Source organism: Oncorhynchus gorbuscha, linkage group LG01, assembly GCF_021184085.1.
Source record: "Oncorhynchus gorbuscha isolate QuinsamMale2020 ecotype Even-year linkage group LG01, OgorEven_v1.0, whole genome shotgun sequence".
Lineage (NCBI taxonomy): Eukaryota > Metazoa > Chordata > Actinopteri > Salmoniformes > Salmonidae > Oncorhynchus > Oncorhynchus gorbuscha.
Window position 1 is genome coordinate 14,634,762 of NC_060173.1, and position 18,743 is coordinate 14,653,504.

The following is an 18,743-nucleotide window of genomic DNA, read 5'->3' on the forward strand; positions in this document are numbered from 1 at the left end:
GAGAGAGAGACTACTCACCTGGAGAGACAGATAGAGAGAGAGAGAGAGAGAGAGAGAGAGAGAGAGAGAGAGAGAGAGAGAGAGAGAGAGAGAGAGAGAGAGAGAGAGAGAGGGAGACTACCTCACCTGGAGAGAGAGAGAGACTACTTCACAGAGAGAGAGAGAGAGAGAGAGAGAGAGAAACTACTTCACCTGGAGAGAGAGACTACTTCACTGGAAAGAGAGACTACTTCACCTGGTAAGAGAGCGAGAGACTACACCTGGAAGGGGGGGAGAACTGTTGTCAAGGGTACGACAGACAATCACTTGTTTTGTCTTGAGGGTTTTAGTCAGTGGAGCGATGGAGAAGGTAATGGGATTCAGTGGAGCTTCAGACAGAGCTGGAATTCTAATGGAGGACAGAGGGAGGAGATACTCTCTGTACAGGTAGACGGACGTAAAAAGCCACAGGAAGTAGGGAGTTGAAGCACCCCCAGAAAAAAATAATGTTTTCACAAAAGTAGTTACTAGTCCTGTATTGATAGACAAATGTAAAAAGCCGCAGCAAGTAGGGGAGTGTTTTTGTTTTCACAAAAGTAGTACACTGGGGCTTTACTAGTCTTGTATTAATAGACAGATGTAAAAATAATAATAATAATAATAATCTGCATCGCCACATTATACCCCCACAGCAAAACTACTTTCCATGGCTATGGGTATGCACGCATGATATACATACACATACACATACAGAGAGAGAGCAACTCCATGGAAGAGTTTGTGAACTCATTTCATCCCTCAGGTGAGGAGCAGTGTTGTAAAGTAAAAATACTTTAAAGTACTACTTAATTCGTTTTTTGGGGGTATTTGTACTTTGCTTTACCCTTCATATTTTAACAACTTACTACATTCCTAAAGATAATAATGTACTTTTTATCCCATACATTTTCCCTGACACCCAAAAGTACAATTTGAATCTTTATTTAACTAGGCAAGTCAGTTAAGAACAAATTCTTATTTTCAATGACGGCCTAGGAACAATGGGCTCACTGCCTTGTTCAGGAGCAGAACGACAGATTTTGTAGCTTGTCATGTCTGGGGTTTGAACTTGCAACCTTCTGGTTCCTAGTCCAACACTCTAACCACTAGGCTACCACTAGGCTACCTTGCTGTACCAATGCTTAGCAGTACAGAAAATGATCCGATTCACACACTTATCAAGAGAACATCCCTGGTCATCCCTACTGCCTCTGATCTTAGTTTGTGAATTATGTCTGAGTGTTGGAGTTTGCCCCTGGCTATCCGTAAAAATAAGGCCATATGGTTTGCTCAATGTAAGGAATTTGAAATGATTTATACTTTTACTTCAGATACTTTTATTTTTGCAATTACATTTACTTTTGATATTTAAGTATATTTTAAACCTAATACTTTTAGACTTTTAGTCAAGTAGTATTTTACTGGGTGACTTTCACTTGAGTCATTTTCTATTAAGGTACCTTTACTTTTACTCAAATATGACATTTGGGTACTTTTTCCACCACTGATGAAGAGCTGCTGTACATTTTGAGTGGTGCCCCCTGCTATTTCCTGATCCACTCACTCTACTACACCTATGCTCTCTGCTGACATTTGCATATACTCTGAATTAATTTCATGCATTTATGCAACCTGAGATATTGGCTAAAACCACTGCTGTTGTAGGCCTACTGCCAAGACCCATCCTCAAACATTCTGCTTACTCTACCGCTTTTCCAATTCCAACATATCCCATGTTACCAAACCAACAGCTTCTATCATACCCTAGTCAAACGCATAAATCCAAATGCCAAACCTGAATTATTATTAATAACTAAAAGCATGGATTTCACCTGCTACACGTGATAGTTTTATAAGAACTTTGTGCTCATGGTTGTCTTGTAGGCTAATTTACTCTAGTGCAGTGCTCTCCAATCCTCCTGTAGGTTTTCACTCCAACTAGTTGTAACTAACCTGATTCAGTTTATTAACCAGCTAATTATTAGAATCAAGTGTGCTAGATTCTAGATTAGGGTTGGAGCAAAAACCTACAGGATTATAATTCTTCAGAAACAGGGTTGGAGAGCCCTGCTCAAGTGTTCAATCCTAGAACACAGGTGACTAGTGGTCAACTAAACTACTGAAAGAGCTGCTTCCTGTGCTTGGCCCTCCTATGTTGAACATAATAAACGGCTCTCTATCCACCGGATGTGTACCAAACTCACTAAAAGTGGCAGTAATAAAGCCTCTCTTAAAAAAGCCAAACCTTGACCCAGAAAATATTAAAAACTATCGGCCTATATCGAATCTTCCATTCCTCTCAACATTTTTAGAAAAGGCTGTTGCGCAGCAACTCACTGTCTTCCTGAAGACAAACAATGTATACGAAATGCTTCAGTCTGGTTTTAGACTGCACTTGTGAAGGTGGTAAATGACCTTTTAATGGCATCAGACCGAGGCTCTGCATCTGTCCTCGTGCTCCTGGACCTTCGTGCTGCTTTTGATACCATCGATCACCACATTCTTTTGGAGAGATTGGAAACCCAAATTGGTCTACACTGACAAGTCCCCCCCCCCCCTGGGTTGTGCCGTGGCGAAGATCTTTGTGGGCTATACTCGGCCTTGTCTCAGGATGGTAAGTTGGTGGTTAAAGATATCCCTCTAGTGGTGCGGGGGCTGTGCTTTGGCAAAGTGGGTGGGGTTATATCCTTCCTGTTTGGCCCTGTCCGGGGTGTCCTCGGATGGGGCCACAGTGTCCCCTGACCCCTCCTGTCTCAGCCTCCAGTATTTATGCTGCAGTAGTTTGTGTCAGGGGGCTAGGGTCAGTTTGTTATATCTGGAGTACTTCTCCTGTCCCATCCGGTGTCCTGTGTGAATTTAAGTATGCTCTCTCTTAATTCTCTCTTTCTCCCTTTCTTTCTCTCTCTCGGAGGACCTGAGCCCTAGGACCATGCCTCAGGACTACCGGACATGATGACTCCTTGCTGTCCCCAGTCTACTTGGCTGTGCTGCTGCTCCAGTTTCAACTGTTCTGCCTGTGATTACTATTATTTGACCATGCTGGTCATTTATGAACATTTGAACATCTTGGCCATGTTCTTTTATAATCTCCACACGGCACAGCCAGAAGAGGCGTTTTTCCTAGCCACCGTGCTTCTACACCTGCATTGCTTGCTGTTTGGGGATTTAGGCTGGGTTTCTGTACAGCACTTTGAGATATCAGCTGAAGTACAAAGGGCTATATAAATACATTTGATTTGACTAGGTAGCACCATGATATTCTTACATTTACATTTACATTTAAGTCATTTAGCAGACGCTCTTATCCAGAGCGACTTACAAATTGGTGCATTCACCTTATGACATCCAGTGGGACAGTCTTCTGCTCCACTGAAGAGATGTGGGCCTATCAGACATTGGTTTCAATGCATTTTGATAATATAGCACAGTAACAGTTGAATTTGTCATTTGGAGCAGAGACAGAGATAGACTAGTTGACCTCTCTGCCCCACCCCCACTAGTGATGGTAACAGGGATACAGACAACTTCTTATTCTATAAATCAGGCTCATTTCTAGTTTTAGGCTGAACTAAACGAACACTTCTGCTACTCGAAATGTGCGTTCACGAGTATCCTATCCACCTTCAGCATGCACAAAAAATTGCAGTGTGAATATTACTCATCCTTGCCCGGAGGAAGGTTTGGACGGCTGCTGTTTCTTGTATATTTCACAAACGTCAAATCTCTTTCCCTGCACTGCGGCTGAGTGAAATTTACGTCAATCAACTACAAGGGGCGGTTACCCTTAGCTGAAAGCCACTCTCATTGGGTAATTGTAAATGTAGGCACTGCCTTCAAATATGTCTTCGTTGTGATTCGCTAAAAGAGACATAGCAACGAATTGCGTGAACAATGCATATTGTGACATTTCGGCCGCTACGGATCGAGTTCAAGAATGACGTCGTAGATCGACTACCTTTTAGTCTTCTCTAGCACGAAGGAAAAGTGTACGTTCAGATAGCTACTCTGTCGTACCTGATATCATTGGCGCTCTCACGCTTTCAAATAACCTTTTTTTATATTTTTATTTTACATTTCTTCTTTTGTGCCCACCAAAAATACAACACTGAAGTCCTTTTAGTAAAGGTAAGATTCGAATTTCCTTACACATTTTCACCAGTTTTTCTAAAATGGCTACCCTATGCTAGCTAGATAGCATCGCCAGCTGATTACTGCATAAAATGGCGTCGTGATGGAATAACATGGTCATGTTTTAATGCTGCCATGCGGTTACCGGCTAATTATAGACAAATATTGAAACATTACAAACATCTTTGTTATACACTGTGACACATGATCAACAGTTCAACACAATATACAGAACATTATACTTCCTTTTAGCTAGCTAACTAGCTCGTTACGTTCAAGCCAGGGGGCTAGCATGCTAGTTAGGTAACGGTAGAGCCATAGAAATAAGAATAAATAGAACCGTCGGCCCCATTCAATGTTCCAAGCCCGTTCTAGTCATACTTTTTTCCTATGATTAATGTTAGCGCAATCTAATATCACACATTTCTGATCTCACTTTACTAAGATGATGTACACATTCACTATTCCACAATGAACAAACGTGTGTGTCTTGAACAAATTGCTAAAAGTAGCAGGTTTTAACGTCAACTGGAGAAACTTGCCTTGACAGGGAGTGCTAGCATAGCTAACGTTAGCTAATTAGCCAGCTAGCCTTTGCTTTGTTGCGCTTGACAAAGACTGCCGTCGAAGACATCTTTTACCGGCTGGCTAATTAGTGAACAACCCTTGTATTTTTTGGTAGATTATGCAACTCGTGATGTTAACGTTAGTGTATGATGCATATCTTTCTCTCCTACAGCACCGTTTTCTCCACCCCTCCCTATTATTATTTTAAAGATTCATCGTTGTCAAGCCGCCAAAGTGGAGAGTGTGATTGCAGAAGGGGGTGCTTCTCGTTTCAGGTATGTTCTTCCCTTGGTAGGAATCCCTTTTAGAAAATGAATGGACACTTCCAAATAGCTACTCACACAATAGGGTTTCATCAGCAGCATCTGCTCTCTGTGCTGTGGCATTTGTTCCTCATAACCCACCCTTTAGCTGTATGGAAGTACATGGCTAGTACGTTGAGTACTGCCCGGTGATCAGAAACTACCCACCCCAATGGATCAGTAAGCCACTGCTCTCAAATCAAATTGTATTGTTCAGGAACACATGTTTAGCATATGTTTTCAATGGTCCCTGGCTCTTAACTATTACACAATAGTACAGCAGTCCAACAGTATTATCTCTGCCCCACAGAGATCTTCCAAACATGTCACTTGACATTGATGTCATCCAAGGGATTTAGGGTCAGGATGCTGTCAAACCACATTCAAAGCCATGACTCAAAAATGTGTCAAACTGACACTGTATAACATAAAATAGTATAGCACTGACTGTGATAACATTATTCTTCCTACTCTGAATGTGCACAATGTCGTACCAGCCAGCTCCTGCTCCCAAACAATTGACAGTGACAAATGTTTTGTGTCCTCTGTATGTTGGCAATTGTAATTAGCAATGTTTATTCATAAAGATTTCAGGGTCACTAAAATGCCACTACCATTTCGGATGTACTGATATTGAAATCTGCACCACACCCCTTTTTGGTTACGGTGGAACCAGGGATGGCAAGACTGAATTTCTCCCTATTTCCACCATTGTTTCACAGTCAATATTGCAATGAATCATTATGACTTGTTTATTTGGCCTCACTGGTTTACCCATCCAGGGGTAGACTATGTTATCCCAATAATGTGATCTGCCTAATGTGATAATTAATGTACTTGCTTTCCATGAAGATTAAGACCGTGGATATTATGCAACAAGAATGGCTTCAACAAAGCAAAATCAAGGAAAAGTGGGTTACTCTTTATGCTCAAAATGTTGAATGTAAATAAGTGTTCCGATCCACAGTGGTGATATTACTATGGTGATGATAACACGGTCCTATGTCAATCCATTGTGATTTGTCATATCTTTATGGCTGACATAGGCCTATGTGTTTCCAGATTCCCCTTGACAGTAACAGTGGTAACTTAAGCTTGAAGTAGGCTAAAGTCCTAGATGAATAGATGACAACGGAGCCGTGTGTGTATAGTTTTTAAATTAATATATATAAGGCTCTGGGTAACAATGTATTGACATAACTTGGGGAACCAACTGTATGGTGCTTAAATCACAAGCACTTTTTAGCTTCCACTTACAGGACATTATTGGAATATAGAGGGGTGTGTGAAGCTGCTAGCAACTTTTTCAATTAGTGAAACATTGACAATTCATGTGCGATGGTCTTGCATAATGAATAATGTTCTCTTTTTATCCTAACAGTGCTTCTTCGGGAGGAGGAGGTGTTAGGGGTGCACCTCAGCACAATCCCAAGACTGTCGGCAACAGGTATGTCTACCACACAGGCATGATCCCCAGAAACTCACCCTAAGGGTCCTCAAATAATAAACTATGCACAGGGGCCATTTTCCCAATTTTAAATAAATAAATAATAATAATACTTTTTAAAATAATTTAAAATATTTTAACTTTATTTAACTAGGCAAGTCAGTTAAGAACAAATTCTTATTTTCAATGACGGCCTAGGAACAGTGCCTTGTTCAGGGGCAGAACGACAGATTTTTACCTTGCCAGCTCGGGAATTTGATCTGGCAACCTGTTACTAGTCCAACACTCTAACCACTAAGGTAGCCTAAGGCCTTTAAAACAATTTTTTTAACACCTTTTATTTAGCTAGGCAAGTCGGATAAGAACAAATTCTTATTTGCAATGACGGCATACACCAGCCAAACCCGGACGACGCGGTGTCAATTGTGGGACTCCCAATCGTAGCCGGTTGTGATACAGCCTGGATTTGCACCAGGGTGTCTGTAGTGACTCCTTTAGTATTGAGATGCGGTGCCGTAGACTGCTGCACCACTCGGGAGCCCTATAATCTTTTTTTGTATGTCAACTAGAGGCCTATGTGTTTGAGTGGAGTTGATGATGCTCTTTAATGATAAATGTCATCCTCTGTGTGTTTTCTGTCACCTGTATGTACTGGTGGCCAGTGTGATCACTTGGAGCCGTAGCTCAACAGTCTCCTTTCTCTTACTCCAGCGAGTTCCTGGGGAAACCCCCAGGGCACAGCGCTCCGAAATGGGTTCCTTCACGAAGCACTAGACGAGATGCCAACTCCAGCAATGAAAAAGAGCGACACGATGGAATCTTCAGGAAAGTGAGGGGGTAAGTCAGTGTCAAGAAATGCAATTTGGCCACCAATTGGTTTAAGTTGTGTTCTCAGTTGTGTGATTTGGTTTTATCATGCTTGGTGCCTGCATGAGCACATGCTTCTCTATCAGGTGATGTTTATTACAGCAGAGAACTGCAACTCTTTTATTTGGATAACAAGCAAAGTTTGTTGCTTTATCAACCTCTCTTGATTAGGCATGTACCCCTGACTTGACATTTTCCTGTTCTTTCCTTTCCCTGCTCTTCTCCTCTGTAGCATACTCAACAAGCTCACGCCTGAGAAGTTTGACAAGCTATGCCTTGAGCTACTCAACGTGGGCGTAGATACAAAACTCGTCCTTAAAGCAATCATCTTGCTGGTAAGGCTCTGTTTCCTCTTAACTGTCTGCTCTTTGCAAATGTATTCCATAATTCCTTGGCATCCTCCATGCATGACTCATACTTTTTTAAAATGGCCTTTTTCTCTCCTCCCTCCTGTCCAGATTGTAGACAAAGCCCTAGAAGAGCCCAAATATAGCTCGCTCTATGCTCAGCTATGTCTGCGTTTGGCAGAGGACGCACCAAACTTTGATGGCCCTTCATCCGAAATCCAAACATCCCAAAAGCAGAGCACTGTAAGCATCAAATTTGGACGAACCATGCAGAATAAAAGCTGTCTTCTAATCAACTTAACTGTGCTGTACATTAGCGTCTAGAAAATGCTATATTTATTTTCTTAATGTCCAAGTGGCTGTATAGAATGTCACTGGTCCTGGTGTTCAATCTCAAATGTTTTCCTGATTTTTGCAGACCTTCAGAAGACTTCTAATTTCCAAGCTTCAAGATGAATTTGAAAATCGCAGCAGAAATGTTGAAAGTGAGTACTAGATCTCCCCTACACAGCTCCTTTGGAAAAAGTCCAACCACCAGACCACCCATTGACTCACCATTGTACACTAACTCTGTTTTTCTTCCCGTAGTCTATGACAAACATGACAACCCTCTTACTTCTGAGGAGGAGGAGCAGCGTGCCATTGCCAAGATCAAGATGCTTGGAAACATTAAATTCATCTCGGAACTTGGCAAACTCGACCTCATCCATGAATCTATCCTTCATAAGTGCATCAAAACAGTACGTTCAGTCTAGTTCTTTTGGATTTTTGTTTTGCAGACCTTTTTTATCATTGATTGACAACTTCCGATTACAACTTTGTCCCTGAATACATTTGATTTCTGCTATGCCTGACAATCTTAGTTACATGTTCTACTGGCACGGGTCCCTAATATGCCACTTGTATAACGCCGTCATCTTCCTCTCCCCAGCTTTTGGAAAAGAAGAAGAGAGTCCAGCTCAAGGATATGGGGGAGGATGTGGAGTGCCTCTGTCAGATAATGAGAACAGTGGGCCCTAGACTCGACCATGACAAAGCTAAGGTACGTTCTCTTTTTCCCCTATCAGTCTGGCTGTGGTCCCTGCTGCTCCACTTGGCACACAGCCAAGCAGTATGTCTCATGTACAGTTGAAGTTGGAAGTTTACATACACCTTAGCCAAATACATTTAAACTCACGTCCAGTGAGATTGCAGAGCGCCAAATTCAAATGCAGAAATACTCATTATAATAATTCAGAAAAGATACAACTATTTTACATGGGGTTTAAAGATGAACTTCTTGTGAATCCAACCACTGTGTCAGATTTCAAAAATGCTTTACGGCGAAAGCATACCTTACGATAATTTGAGAACAGCACCCAGCAGACGATTCATTACAAACCGTAACCAGCCAAGTAGAAGAGTTACACAAGTCAGAAATAGAACAAATGTATCACTTACCGTTGATCTTCGTATGGTTGCACTCAGAATACATTAATTTATTCAATAAATGTTCCTTTTGTTCGAGTCTCTTTATAGCCATAGACCTCTGTTTTGTTCGTGTTTTCTTAAGTAATCCACAGGCTCAAACGCAGTCACAACAGGCAGACAAAATCCAAAAAGTTCATAGAAACATTTCAAACGATGTTTATAATCAATCCTCAGGTTGTTTTTAGCCGAAATAATCTATAATATTTCAACCGGACAATAACGTTGTCAATATAAAAGGTAAACAAGAAAGACACTCTCTCGGTCGTGTGCATGAAAAAGCTCTGACACGGCAGGGTCCACTCATTCAGACTGCACTTACTCCCTAATTTCTCAGAATACAAGCCTGAAACCATTTCTAAAGACTGTTGACATCTAGTGGAAGGCATAGGAACTGCAATTTTAGTCCTATGTCAATGGATACTGTAATGGCATTGAATAGGAAAAATAAATTTTAAAAATCCTACATCCTGAATGGATTTTTCTCAGGTTTTTGCCTGCCACATCAGTTCTATTATACTCAAACACCATTTTAACAGTTGTGGAAACTTTAGAGTTTTGTATCCAAATCTACCAGTTATATGCATATCCTATCTTCTGGGCCTGAGTAGAAGGCAGTTTAATTTGGACACGCTTTTCATCCAAAATTCCAAATGCTGCCCCATACCCTAGAGAAGTTAAGCCATTTTGCCACAACTTTGGAAGTATGCTTAGGGTCATTGTTCATTTGGAAGATCCATTTTTGACCAAGCTTTTAACTTCCTGACAGATGTCTTGATGTTGCTTCAATATATCCACATAATTTTCCCACAAATTTTCCCACCACCACATGATTCTGCCACCCCTGTGCTTCACGGTTGGGATGGTGTTCTTCGGCTTGCAATCCTCCCCCTTTTTCCTCCAAACATAACGATGGTCATTATGGCCAAACAGTTCTGTTTTTGTTTCATCAGACCAGAGGAAATTTCTCCAATGTACTATCTTTGTCCCCATGGTGCAGTTGCATACCGTAGTCTGGCATTTTTATTGCGGTTTTGGAGCCGTGGCTTCTTCCTTGCTGAGCGGCCTTTCAGGTTATTTCGATATAGGACTCGTTTTACTGTAGATATAGAGACTTGTACCTGTTTTCTCCAGCATCTTTACAAGGTCCTTTCCTGCTGTTCTGAGATTGATTTGCACTTTTCGCACCAAAGTACATTCATCTCTAGGAGACAGAACATGTATTCTTCCTAAGCGGTATGACGGCTGCGTGGTCCCATGGTGTTTACTTGTAAACTATTGTTTGTACAGATGAACGTGGTATCTTCAGCCATTTGGAAACTGCTCCCAAGAATGAACCAGACTTGTGGGAGTCTACAATTGTTTTTTTTCTGAGGTCTTGGCTGATTTCTTTTGATTTTCCAATGATGTCAAGCAAAGAGGCACTGGGTTTGATGGTAGGCCTTGAAATACATCCACAGGTGCACCTCCAATTGACTCAAATGATGTCAATTAGCCTATCAGAATTTTCTACAGCCATGACATCATTTTCTGGAATTTTCCGAGCTGTCATGCACAATCTAGATGTCCTAACCGGTTTGCCAAAACTTTAGTTTGTTAGCAAGAAATTTGTGGAGTAGTTGAAAGGCGACTTTTAATGACTCCCAACCTAAGTGCATGTAAACTTCCCACTTCAACTTCTCTCTGTCATGACACCACTGTTCCCCCAGTCTTAAATCAATCAGTACTTTGGCCCAATGCGATTTGTGAGTGTGTATGTGCCCGTCTCCTAACACCACTGTCCATCTTCCCAGTCTTTAATGGACCAGTACTTTGGCCGTATGCTATCCTTAATGAACAACAAGGAGTTGCCTGCCAGGATCCGCTTCCTGCTGCAGGACACGGTGGAGCTGCGGGACAACAACTGGGTCCCCCGCAAAGCATTCATCGACAATGGACCAAAGACCATCAACCAGATCCGCCAGGAGGCAGTGAAAGTGAGTCAGTTCCAGTTTTGTCCACACTATGGACTGTGAGAGTCTGTTGTTCCATCTCAGAGGAGGGGGGGACACAAATTGAGGAATTTTGTATATACAAACATCTTAAGGCAACGTAGCATTTGGTTGGTGTAATGTCTTTGAACCTGTGATGCCCTACCTGTGGTCTCTCAGGCCAAACTTCAGTTGCTACAGCAGCCCTAGGCTTGTTTAAAACGGATGCTTCCTGGCAATCCCACCGCGTCTCTCTTTTAAAAGAAACTTGCAATGTATTATACACCCGAGAAAATCTGTCTTCTGAATGATCGCATGCTTCCATTAGATGCACCGAGCAAGCATCCACTAAGAGTGGTAAGTGGCAGAGAATGCCTATGGCTATATTACTACAGCATCAAGAACCAACCAATAAGATATGTTTTGAGCCCAGCTCATTGGTATGTGTCTATTCTCCCTCCACAGGATTTGGGTGTTTTCATTCCAGCGACCATGGCTCAGGGGATGAAGATGGACTTCTTCTTGGAAGGCCCCTTCATGCCCAACCGAATGAAAATGGAGACTCTCGGGGGATTGGCTGACATGTTTGGGCAAATGCCAGGTAGGTGTGGGCTTAGGTTAGTCTTAGGTTAGTCTATCTTTAAAATGTTTCATGCAGTCCTGATGTCGTAGTAAAAGTTCTATGTTATTCTCACTGGAGTTGTGTTCTGATTGAGTGTGTTCCTGATGAATATTCTATCAAAAAATGGGTCCCGAGCCCAAAAAGTTTGAGAACCCCCTGTTGTAGATAACCCATTCCAATCTGAGTGTTCTCCTGCTGAACACGCCCCTGGTCTTCCTCTATTAAACACTAGTTGTCTGACAGTGTTTGCGGGGATCGTTTATCCTGATCAGCACTTTAAAACTGTGACAGCAAAATGTAGTTTTGTCACTTCCTACACTCTCAGGCGGTGGGATCGGGACGGGCCCGGGGGTCATTCAGGACCGGTTCTCTCCCACTATGGGACGTCATCGCTCCAATCCGCTCTACAACAGCAACGGACACAACAGCCACAACACCGCCCCCCAACCACAGTCTCAGTTCGAAATGGGTGCCAACAAGCCCTTCATCAAGTCCAACCAGGTAATCTTGCAGCCTTGATGATTATCCAACTAGCAATAAATCATTGGATCTGATCAGCTACTTTGATTTAGTCAAAAATAAATCAATAAAACATTGTTTTCAGGGCATGTATACACAACCGAGATGAGCTGTCCCAGCTTGTGGAAAGGAAACCTCTTACACTTCTTGCTAGTGCCACCTATTGATACTCTTTGTCTGGTCTGTTTTCCAGGTGCAGAATCAGCATTTCCAGAACCAGCAGGTCCAGTCCAACAAGGACATGCCTCCACGCTTCAGCAAGAAGGGACAACTCAACTTAGATGAGGTACAGGAATCTACCACCAGTCTGGCCACATTCCGAGTCGGAGGAAAAACCCCTCTGACTATACAACACAAGTTGAACACTGCTGGTTTTTCTGACTGAGAATAAGCCTAGTCATGGATTAAAAAGCATTTAATGTAGAATTACCATTGGGAGTGTGTGGTCTAAGATTACATTTAGTCCATGAAATCAGCCCTAAACATCTTACTGTGAGGAAAGACATTTGTTCCATGTTTTTTGGTCTACTCAGAGCAAGCAGATTATAAAACGACTGAATTAAACTTTTGTCTCCTGCTCTCCTACGCTACATCGCTTCTTCTGGTCCATTGACTGTGATACATGAGGGCATGATGTTATGCTCATCTCAGAATATTGTCCTTTCCAAGATGCCATGCGTTATAACCATTCTGCTACTGTTTCCCCTCACATCGACCTTCTATGTTGTAGATCAGCCTGAGACCGGCTCAGTCTTTCCTCCTCAACAAGAACCAGGTTCCCAAATTGCAGCCCCAGATGCCCACTATGATCCCCCCCAGCACCAACACCCCTCCAATGGGACAGGTGAGACCGAGCACAGCAAAAGCCCTCAACTTTAACACCCCAGCATTTCAAACTGTTGGGGTAATTTAATTTCAAATCTGGAAGAAAACTGAAATTCCTCATTTGAACATTGAATATAATTTTCTTACATTGAAAAGGAATTGACCCCTACTGATTCCAACTGGGGTTTTGGGTGCCTGTCCGGTTGGATGGTCCAATGTAGTTGACCTGGGCTTCCCTCTTCTCTCCCAGTCTCCACAGCTCGGCCTCAAAAGCAACCCTCTTCCCATTCAGGAGAAACCTCAGAAGAGCAGCAAGAAACCACCGCCGGCTAGGGAAGAGCTGCTAAAAATAACGGTAGGCAACCATTTTGTACCTGTGACTGACAAACTCAGCAAAAAAAAAAAGAAACTTTCTCTCACCGTCAACTGCATTTATTTTCAGGAAACTTGGAAATATTTGTATGAACATAAGATTCAACAACTAAGACATAAACTGAACAAGTTTCACAGACATGTGACTAACAGAAATGGAGTAATGTGTCCCTGAACAAAAGGGGGTGGTCAAAATCAAAAGTAACAGTCGGTATCTGGTGTGGCCACCAGCTGCATTAAGTACTGCAGTGCATCTCCTCTTCATGAACTGCACCAGATTTGCCAAGTCTTGCTGTGAGATGTTACCCCTACTCTTCCACCAAGGCACCTGCAAGTTTCCGGACATTTCTGGGGGGAATGGCCCTAGCCCTCCCCTTCCGATCCAACAGGCCCCAAACGTGCTCAATGGGATTGAGATCCAGGCTCTTCGCTGGCCATGGCAGAACACTGACATGCCCGTCTTGCAGGAAATAACGCACAGAACGAGTAGTATGGCTGGTGGCATTGTCATGCTGGAGGGTCATTTCAGGATGAGCCTGCAGGAAGGGTACCACATGAGGGAGGAGGATGTCTTCCCTGTAATGCACAGCGTTGCGATTGCCTGAAATGACAACGAGCTCAGTCCGATGATGTTGTGACACAATGCCCCAGACCATGACGGACCCTCCACCTCCAAATCAATCCCGCTCCAGAGTACAGGCGTACTCATTCCTCCGACGATAAATTCAAATCTGGCCATCACCCCCAGTGAGACAAAACCGAGACTCATAATTGAAGAGCACTTTTTGCCAGTCCTGTCTGGTCCAGCGACGGTGGGTTTGTGCCCATAGGCAACGTTGTTGTCAGTGATGTCTGGTGAGGACCTGCCTTACAACAGGCCTATAGGCCCTCAGTCCAGCTTATTGCAGACAGTCTGAGCACTGATGGAGGGATTGTGCGTTCCTGGTGTAACTCGGGCAGTTGTTGTTGCCATCCTGTACCTGTCCAGCGAGTGTGATGTTCGGAAGTACCGATCCTGTGCATTGTGTTACACGCGGTCTGCCACTGCGAGGATGATCAGATGATCAGCTGTCTGTCTCCCCTGTAGTGTTGTCTGAAGCGTTTCACAGTATGTACATAGCAATTTATTGCCCCTGCCACATCTGCAATCCTCATGCTTTTTTGCGGCATGTCTAAGGCACGTTCACGCAGGGACCCTCGGCATCTCTCTTTTAGTTTTTTTCGGTCAGAAAAAAAGGCCTATTTGGTGTCCTAAGTTTTCATAAATGTGCATGTTCATTAATAGTTTATGGATCATTGAACAAGCATGGTAAACTGTTTACAATGAAGATCTATGAAGTTATTTTGGATTTTTACAAATTATAGTTTAGAGTTTAGAATGAAACCTTATGCAACTGTACTGTTTTCTAAAATGTAGATATCATTGGTATGGTGAGGCTTTATTGTGACCTACCATTGGCACTGCAACACTAACGAAGTTCACTTTCAATCCTCCCCTTTAGGAGACCGTTGTGACAGAGTACCTGAACGGTAAGCACATTGATGAAGCTGTTAACGGCATCAGAGACATGAAGGCTCCCAAGCACTTTCTGGCAGAGATGCTGGGTAAGGTCATCGTGGTGTCGCTGGACCGGTCTGACGACGACAAGGAGCACGCCAGCACCCTCATCCACACACTACGTACCGAGGGCCTCATCACCGGGGAGAACTTCATGCAGGTACACGTCTTCAGTTAGCAGATTACAGCTAATGCTATCACTAGGACATGATTGTCTGATTATGTCCGTCCATGTTCATTTTGGAATAGGATCAGTGATGTAAAATACACACCACTAGGATTTAGTTTTGCTTTTGTTGGTCAAATTAATATCATGCGCTTGATAAAGCTTTGTTTTCCTCTCTCCAATATCTTTGGCCTAACTTTATTAGTCTCTCGCCCTCCATCACTACTTAGGCTTTCCTCAACGTGCTGGACCAGTGTCCTAAGATCGAGGTGGACGTTCCCCTGGTCAAGTCGTACCTGGCCCAGTTTGCAGCACGGGCTGTTATATCTGAGCTCGTGAGCGTGGCAGAGCTGGCCCAACCACTGGAGAATGGAACCCACTTCCCTCTCTTCCTGCTCTGCCTGCAGCAGACTGCCAGACTCAAGGACAAGGAGTGGCTCACTGACCTCTTTCAACAGAGCAAGGTCAACATGCAGAAGATGCTACCCGGTAGGTAGACAACCCTCCTTCCTACATACTCCCGGTAAAGGCGCTTCGTTGACTGAAATGTTTTTCATTTCACTGTGATGTTTAATTCGTCATGTGATGACATCTTGTGATCATTAGTGACTGCAGCACATTCATCTTCCATGTCAGTGACGCTATGGCTGATCTGACCTGTCTGTCCGTTGTGGTTTTCCAGAGATAGACCAGAACAAGGACCGCATGCTGGAGATCCTGGAGGGTAAGGGCCTGAGCTTCTTGTTCCCCCTGTTGAAGCTGGAGAAGGACCTGTTGCTGCAGATCAAGGCTGACCCCTCTCCCCAGGCCATCTACAAGTGGATCAAAGACAACATTTCCCCCAAGCTCCACACTGACAAGGGCTTTGTCAACATCCTCATGACCAGGTAGGTACTGAACCTCCAGACTGCTTTTTCATTTGGCTGTATTTAGACTACTTATGGTTGAATAAAGGTATTCATTCAAGGCTCGAGCCCAATATGACAGTCTAGACTGTACTTGTCACAATGTACAATTGCCCTTTCAAGCAGTCAATTTTTTTTATTTTTTTTACTTTCATGTACCCTGGGGGAGGGGGGCAAGACACGCATATACCTATGGAATGTGGAAAAAACACAAATGGTATCAATTTCTATTTGAACATGCGCTTACTTCCCCTCTCCTCAGTTTCCTGCAGTACATCTCAGGGGAGCTGTGTTGTGTGGAGGTGGTGGAGGAGGAGGAAGAGGAGGAGGGCAGTGGTGGAGAAGAGCAGGTGGCAGGGCCCTCCAAAGAACAGCTTGACCAGGAGAAGCAGCTGCTGCTGTCCTTCAAACCAGTCATGCAAAAGTTCCTACATGACCAGCCTCAACTGCAGGTCTCCGCCCTGTACGCCCTGCAAGTGCACTGTAACGCCAGCCACTTCCCCAAAGGTAGGTTTCCTGGCCCACGCCACTGACCAGGCTGTCCATTCTAAATTAATAATTTGGTGTCAATGTGGTGGAAACCCATTCACTTGTTTGTTTTCCTTCAGTTGTCAGTGATCAAGATTGTAATCGTTTTTGGACATGGAAGTAGGATATTCTACTGTCTTGACCTCAGTGCAACTGTCTCTGCCGCGGCATACTGTGGTAGATGTCATAATGTTGTGTGTTTCAGGCATGCTGCTGCGCTACTATGTCCACTTCTACGACATGGAGATCATTGAAGAAGAAGCCTTCCTAGCATGGAAAGAAGATATTACCCAAGAATTCCCTGGAAAAGGAAAAGCTTTATTCCAGGTACTTGTTTTGGGAATAATCCAACATTTCACCCATGGCTAGCTAATACACTGAACCATGTGGACCCAGTCCTTAATTCTGCAACTAAATCAAATCTTTATGCTAGCAACCACAACAGGGTTGTGTTCAGTTGGTGGAAAGCATGTTGAAATGGTGTGAAACGGGGAGGTAGCCTACTACCTGAACTTGTCCAGTAACAGATTTTCATTATCCTTTGCTTAACATTTTGCTACACTAACTTAACATGGCCCTGTTTAACCTTCTCCCCTGTTAGGTCAACCAGTGGCTAACCTGGTTGGAAACAGCTGAGGAAGAGGAGTCTGAAGAAGAGGCCGACTGAGAAACCAACCAGAACTGTCAGGCACCATAGAGCAGAGAAACATACTTTAACATTCAGTACAGATATGTTACCACCATCACCTCCCCCCATTATTAAACTACTGAACATAACCACTGCCAGAGACTGCTTATGTCCTGCAATATAAAGCCAAGCATGTTATCAGGGCATAGTAGATAACCGTCTGTCTCTGTGGTCTAGAGAGGCTACTGAAGCTTCTGTTTTTATAGTACCTTCCATTTCACCTTTTAAAGGTAGATTTGTTTTGGGTCCTGTTTCTGCAATAGGAGTTGAATGTAGCCTATGGACTGACTCAAATGACATCTGTACTTTTGTAGGTTTTCTCCTACTGTGACAATGTAGTTAGTTTTGCCATATTTACTCATTGTGACAGCAGTATTGCATTTCCTCGTGGTATTATTTCTAATCCCCTTTGAAGACGAGGCTTGTATTTGACACCTGTTTTAGCCTTCAAGTATTTCCCTTAAAGGTCATTCAAAAGATGCCCAATCTAGACAGTGGGTCAACTTCAGTAAAACCATGGATTTTGTGTGCTTGGTCAACTGACGCTTATCTGAAATACATTCTCCCATTATTATAATTTTTTAACCAAAGTGCTCTTCAATGCCCTGTCGCTGATGAGGAACATGTTACATTTTGTGTATATGGGGAACCTATTCCTCTCAAGCAAAGCTGTAGACTTAAGACACACACATCCTTCTGTCATACCTGAGTTGCTGCAAGACTCTGATAACATGGAATCATATAAACTGTAAGTTAATCATTGGTGTGCTGCCGTAACGTTTCAAAAGTTGTCTGTTTCTACCTCTTAGTTAGATGGGCTTTGTGTTTTGTGCTGGGATACAGAAGATCTTTTTTTTTTAGAGAGACTTATACTAGAAAGCCCAAGCAAATGCAGAAGTCTTCGAAATGAATATCGCAGTCTACTTCCACAATACAACCATGGATTGGACTTCCAATGGAGATCCCCTTATGCGGTTCACTAGTGTTTAAGAACGTAAGAAAAATACACTTAACTTGAATTGGATAACTCAATGTTGTTCCCTATCTCTTTTGCCTGCAATTTGTCAAAGTTGGGGTTCAGGAATATATTCTCCCCAGCATATTGAGTTTATGAAAGTAGAACGATATATTTGATTTGTTTCTCAACCCAGAAATTTTGGAACCAAATACATTTTATCCTGTCTTTATTGGTGAATAAAGGTTTACCTAGAGAAAGTGCTCTTGCTTCAGTCGTCCCCCAGGAAAAAAGGCTCAACAGACCAGTAACTCAAGTCTTAATGAAATCATGAGAAATACAATTTTAACTTTGCCCAACAAGATTAGCCAATGTGCTCTCAAGCCATGTGTATTTAGAAAGCAATAGATTTTGATCATGTTGTATTCAAGGAATGACTATTGTGCACCTATTGCATAACTGTCAATAAAGTCCAATACTTGAGCACTGAAA

At 42.9% G+C, this 18,743-nt stretch overlaps 1 protein-coding gene across 1 annotated transcript; it reads left to right on the plus strand.

Moving 5' to 3' along the window:
• The first annotated feature begins 3,924 nt into the window (after positions 1–3,924).
• eif4g2b (eukaryotic translation initiation factor 4, gamma 2b) lies at positions 3,925–18,743 on the plus strand. The gene is made up of 22 exons (XM_046345505.1): positions 3,925–4,143; positions 4,886–4,988; positions 5,868–5,926; positions 6,397–6,462; positions 7,174–7,299; positions 7,562–7,664; positions 7,788–7,919; positions 8,095–8,161; positions 8,265–8,416; positions 8,608–8,718; positions 10,937–11,119; positions 11,579–11,714; positions 12,061–12,236; positions 12,448–12,540; positions 12,985–13,098; positions 13,330–13,434; positions 14,954–15,169; positions 15,406–15,664; positions 15,858–16,062; positions 16,343–16,587; positions 16,814–16,935; positions 17,210–18,743. Exons 3-22 carry the CDS (start codon positions 5,886–5,888, stop codon positions 17,273–17,275), a joined length of 2,718 nt encoding a protein of 905 aa, XP_046201461.1. The 5' UTR covers positions 3,925–4,143; positions 4,886–4,988; positions 5,868–5,885; the 3' UTR covers positions 17,276–18,743.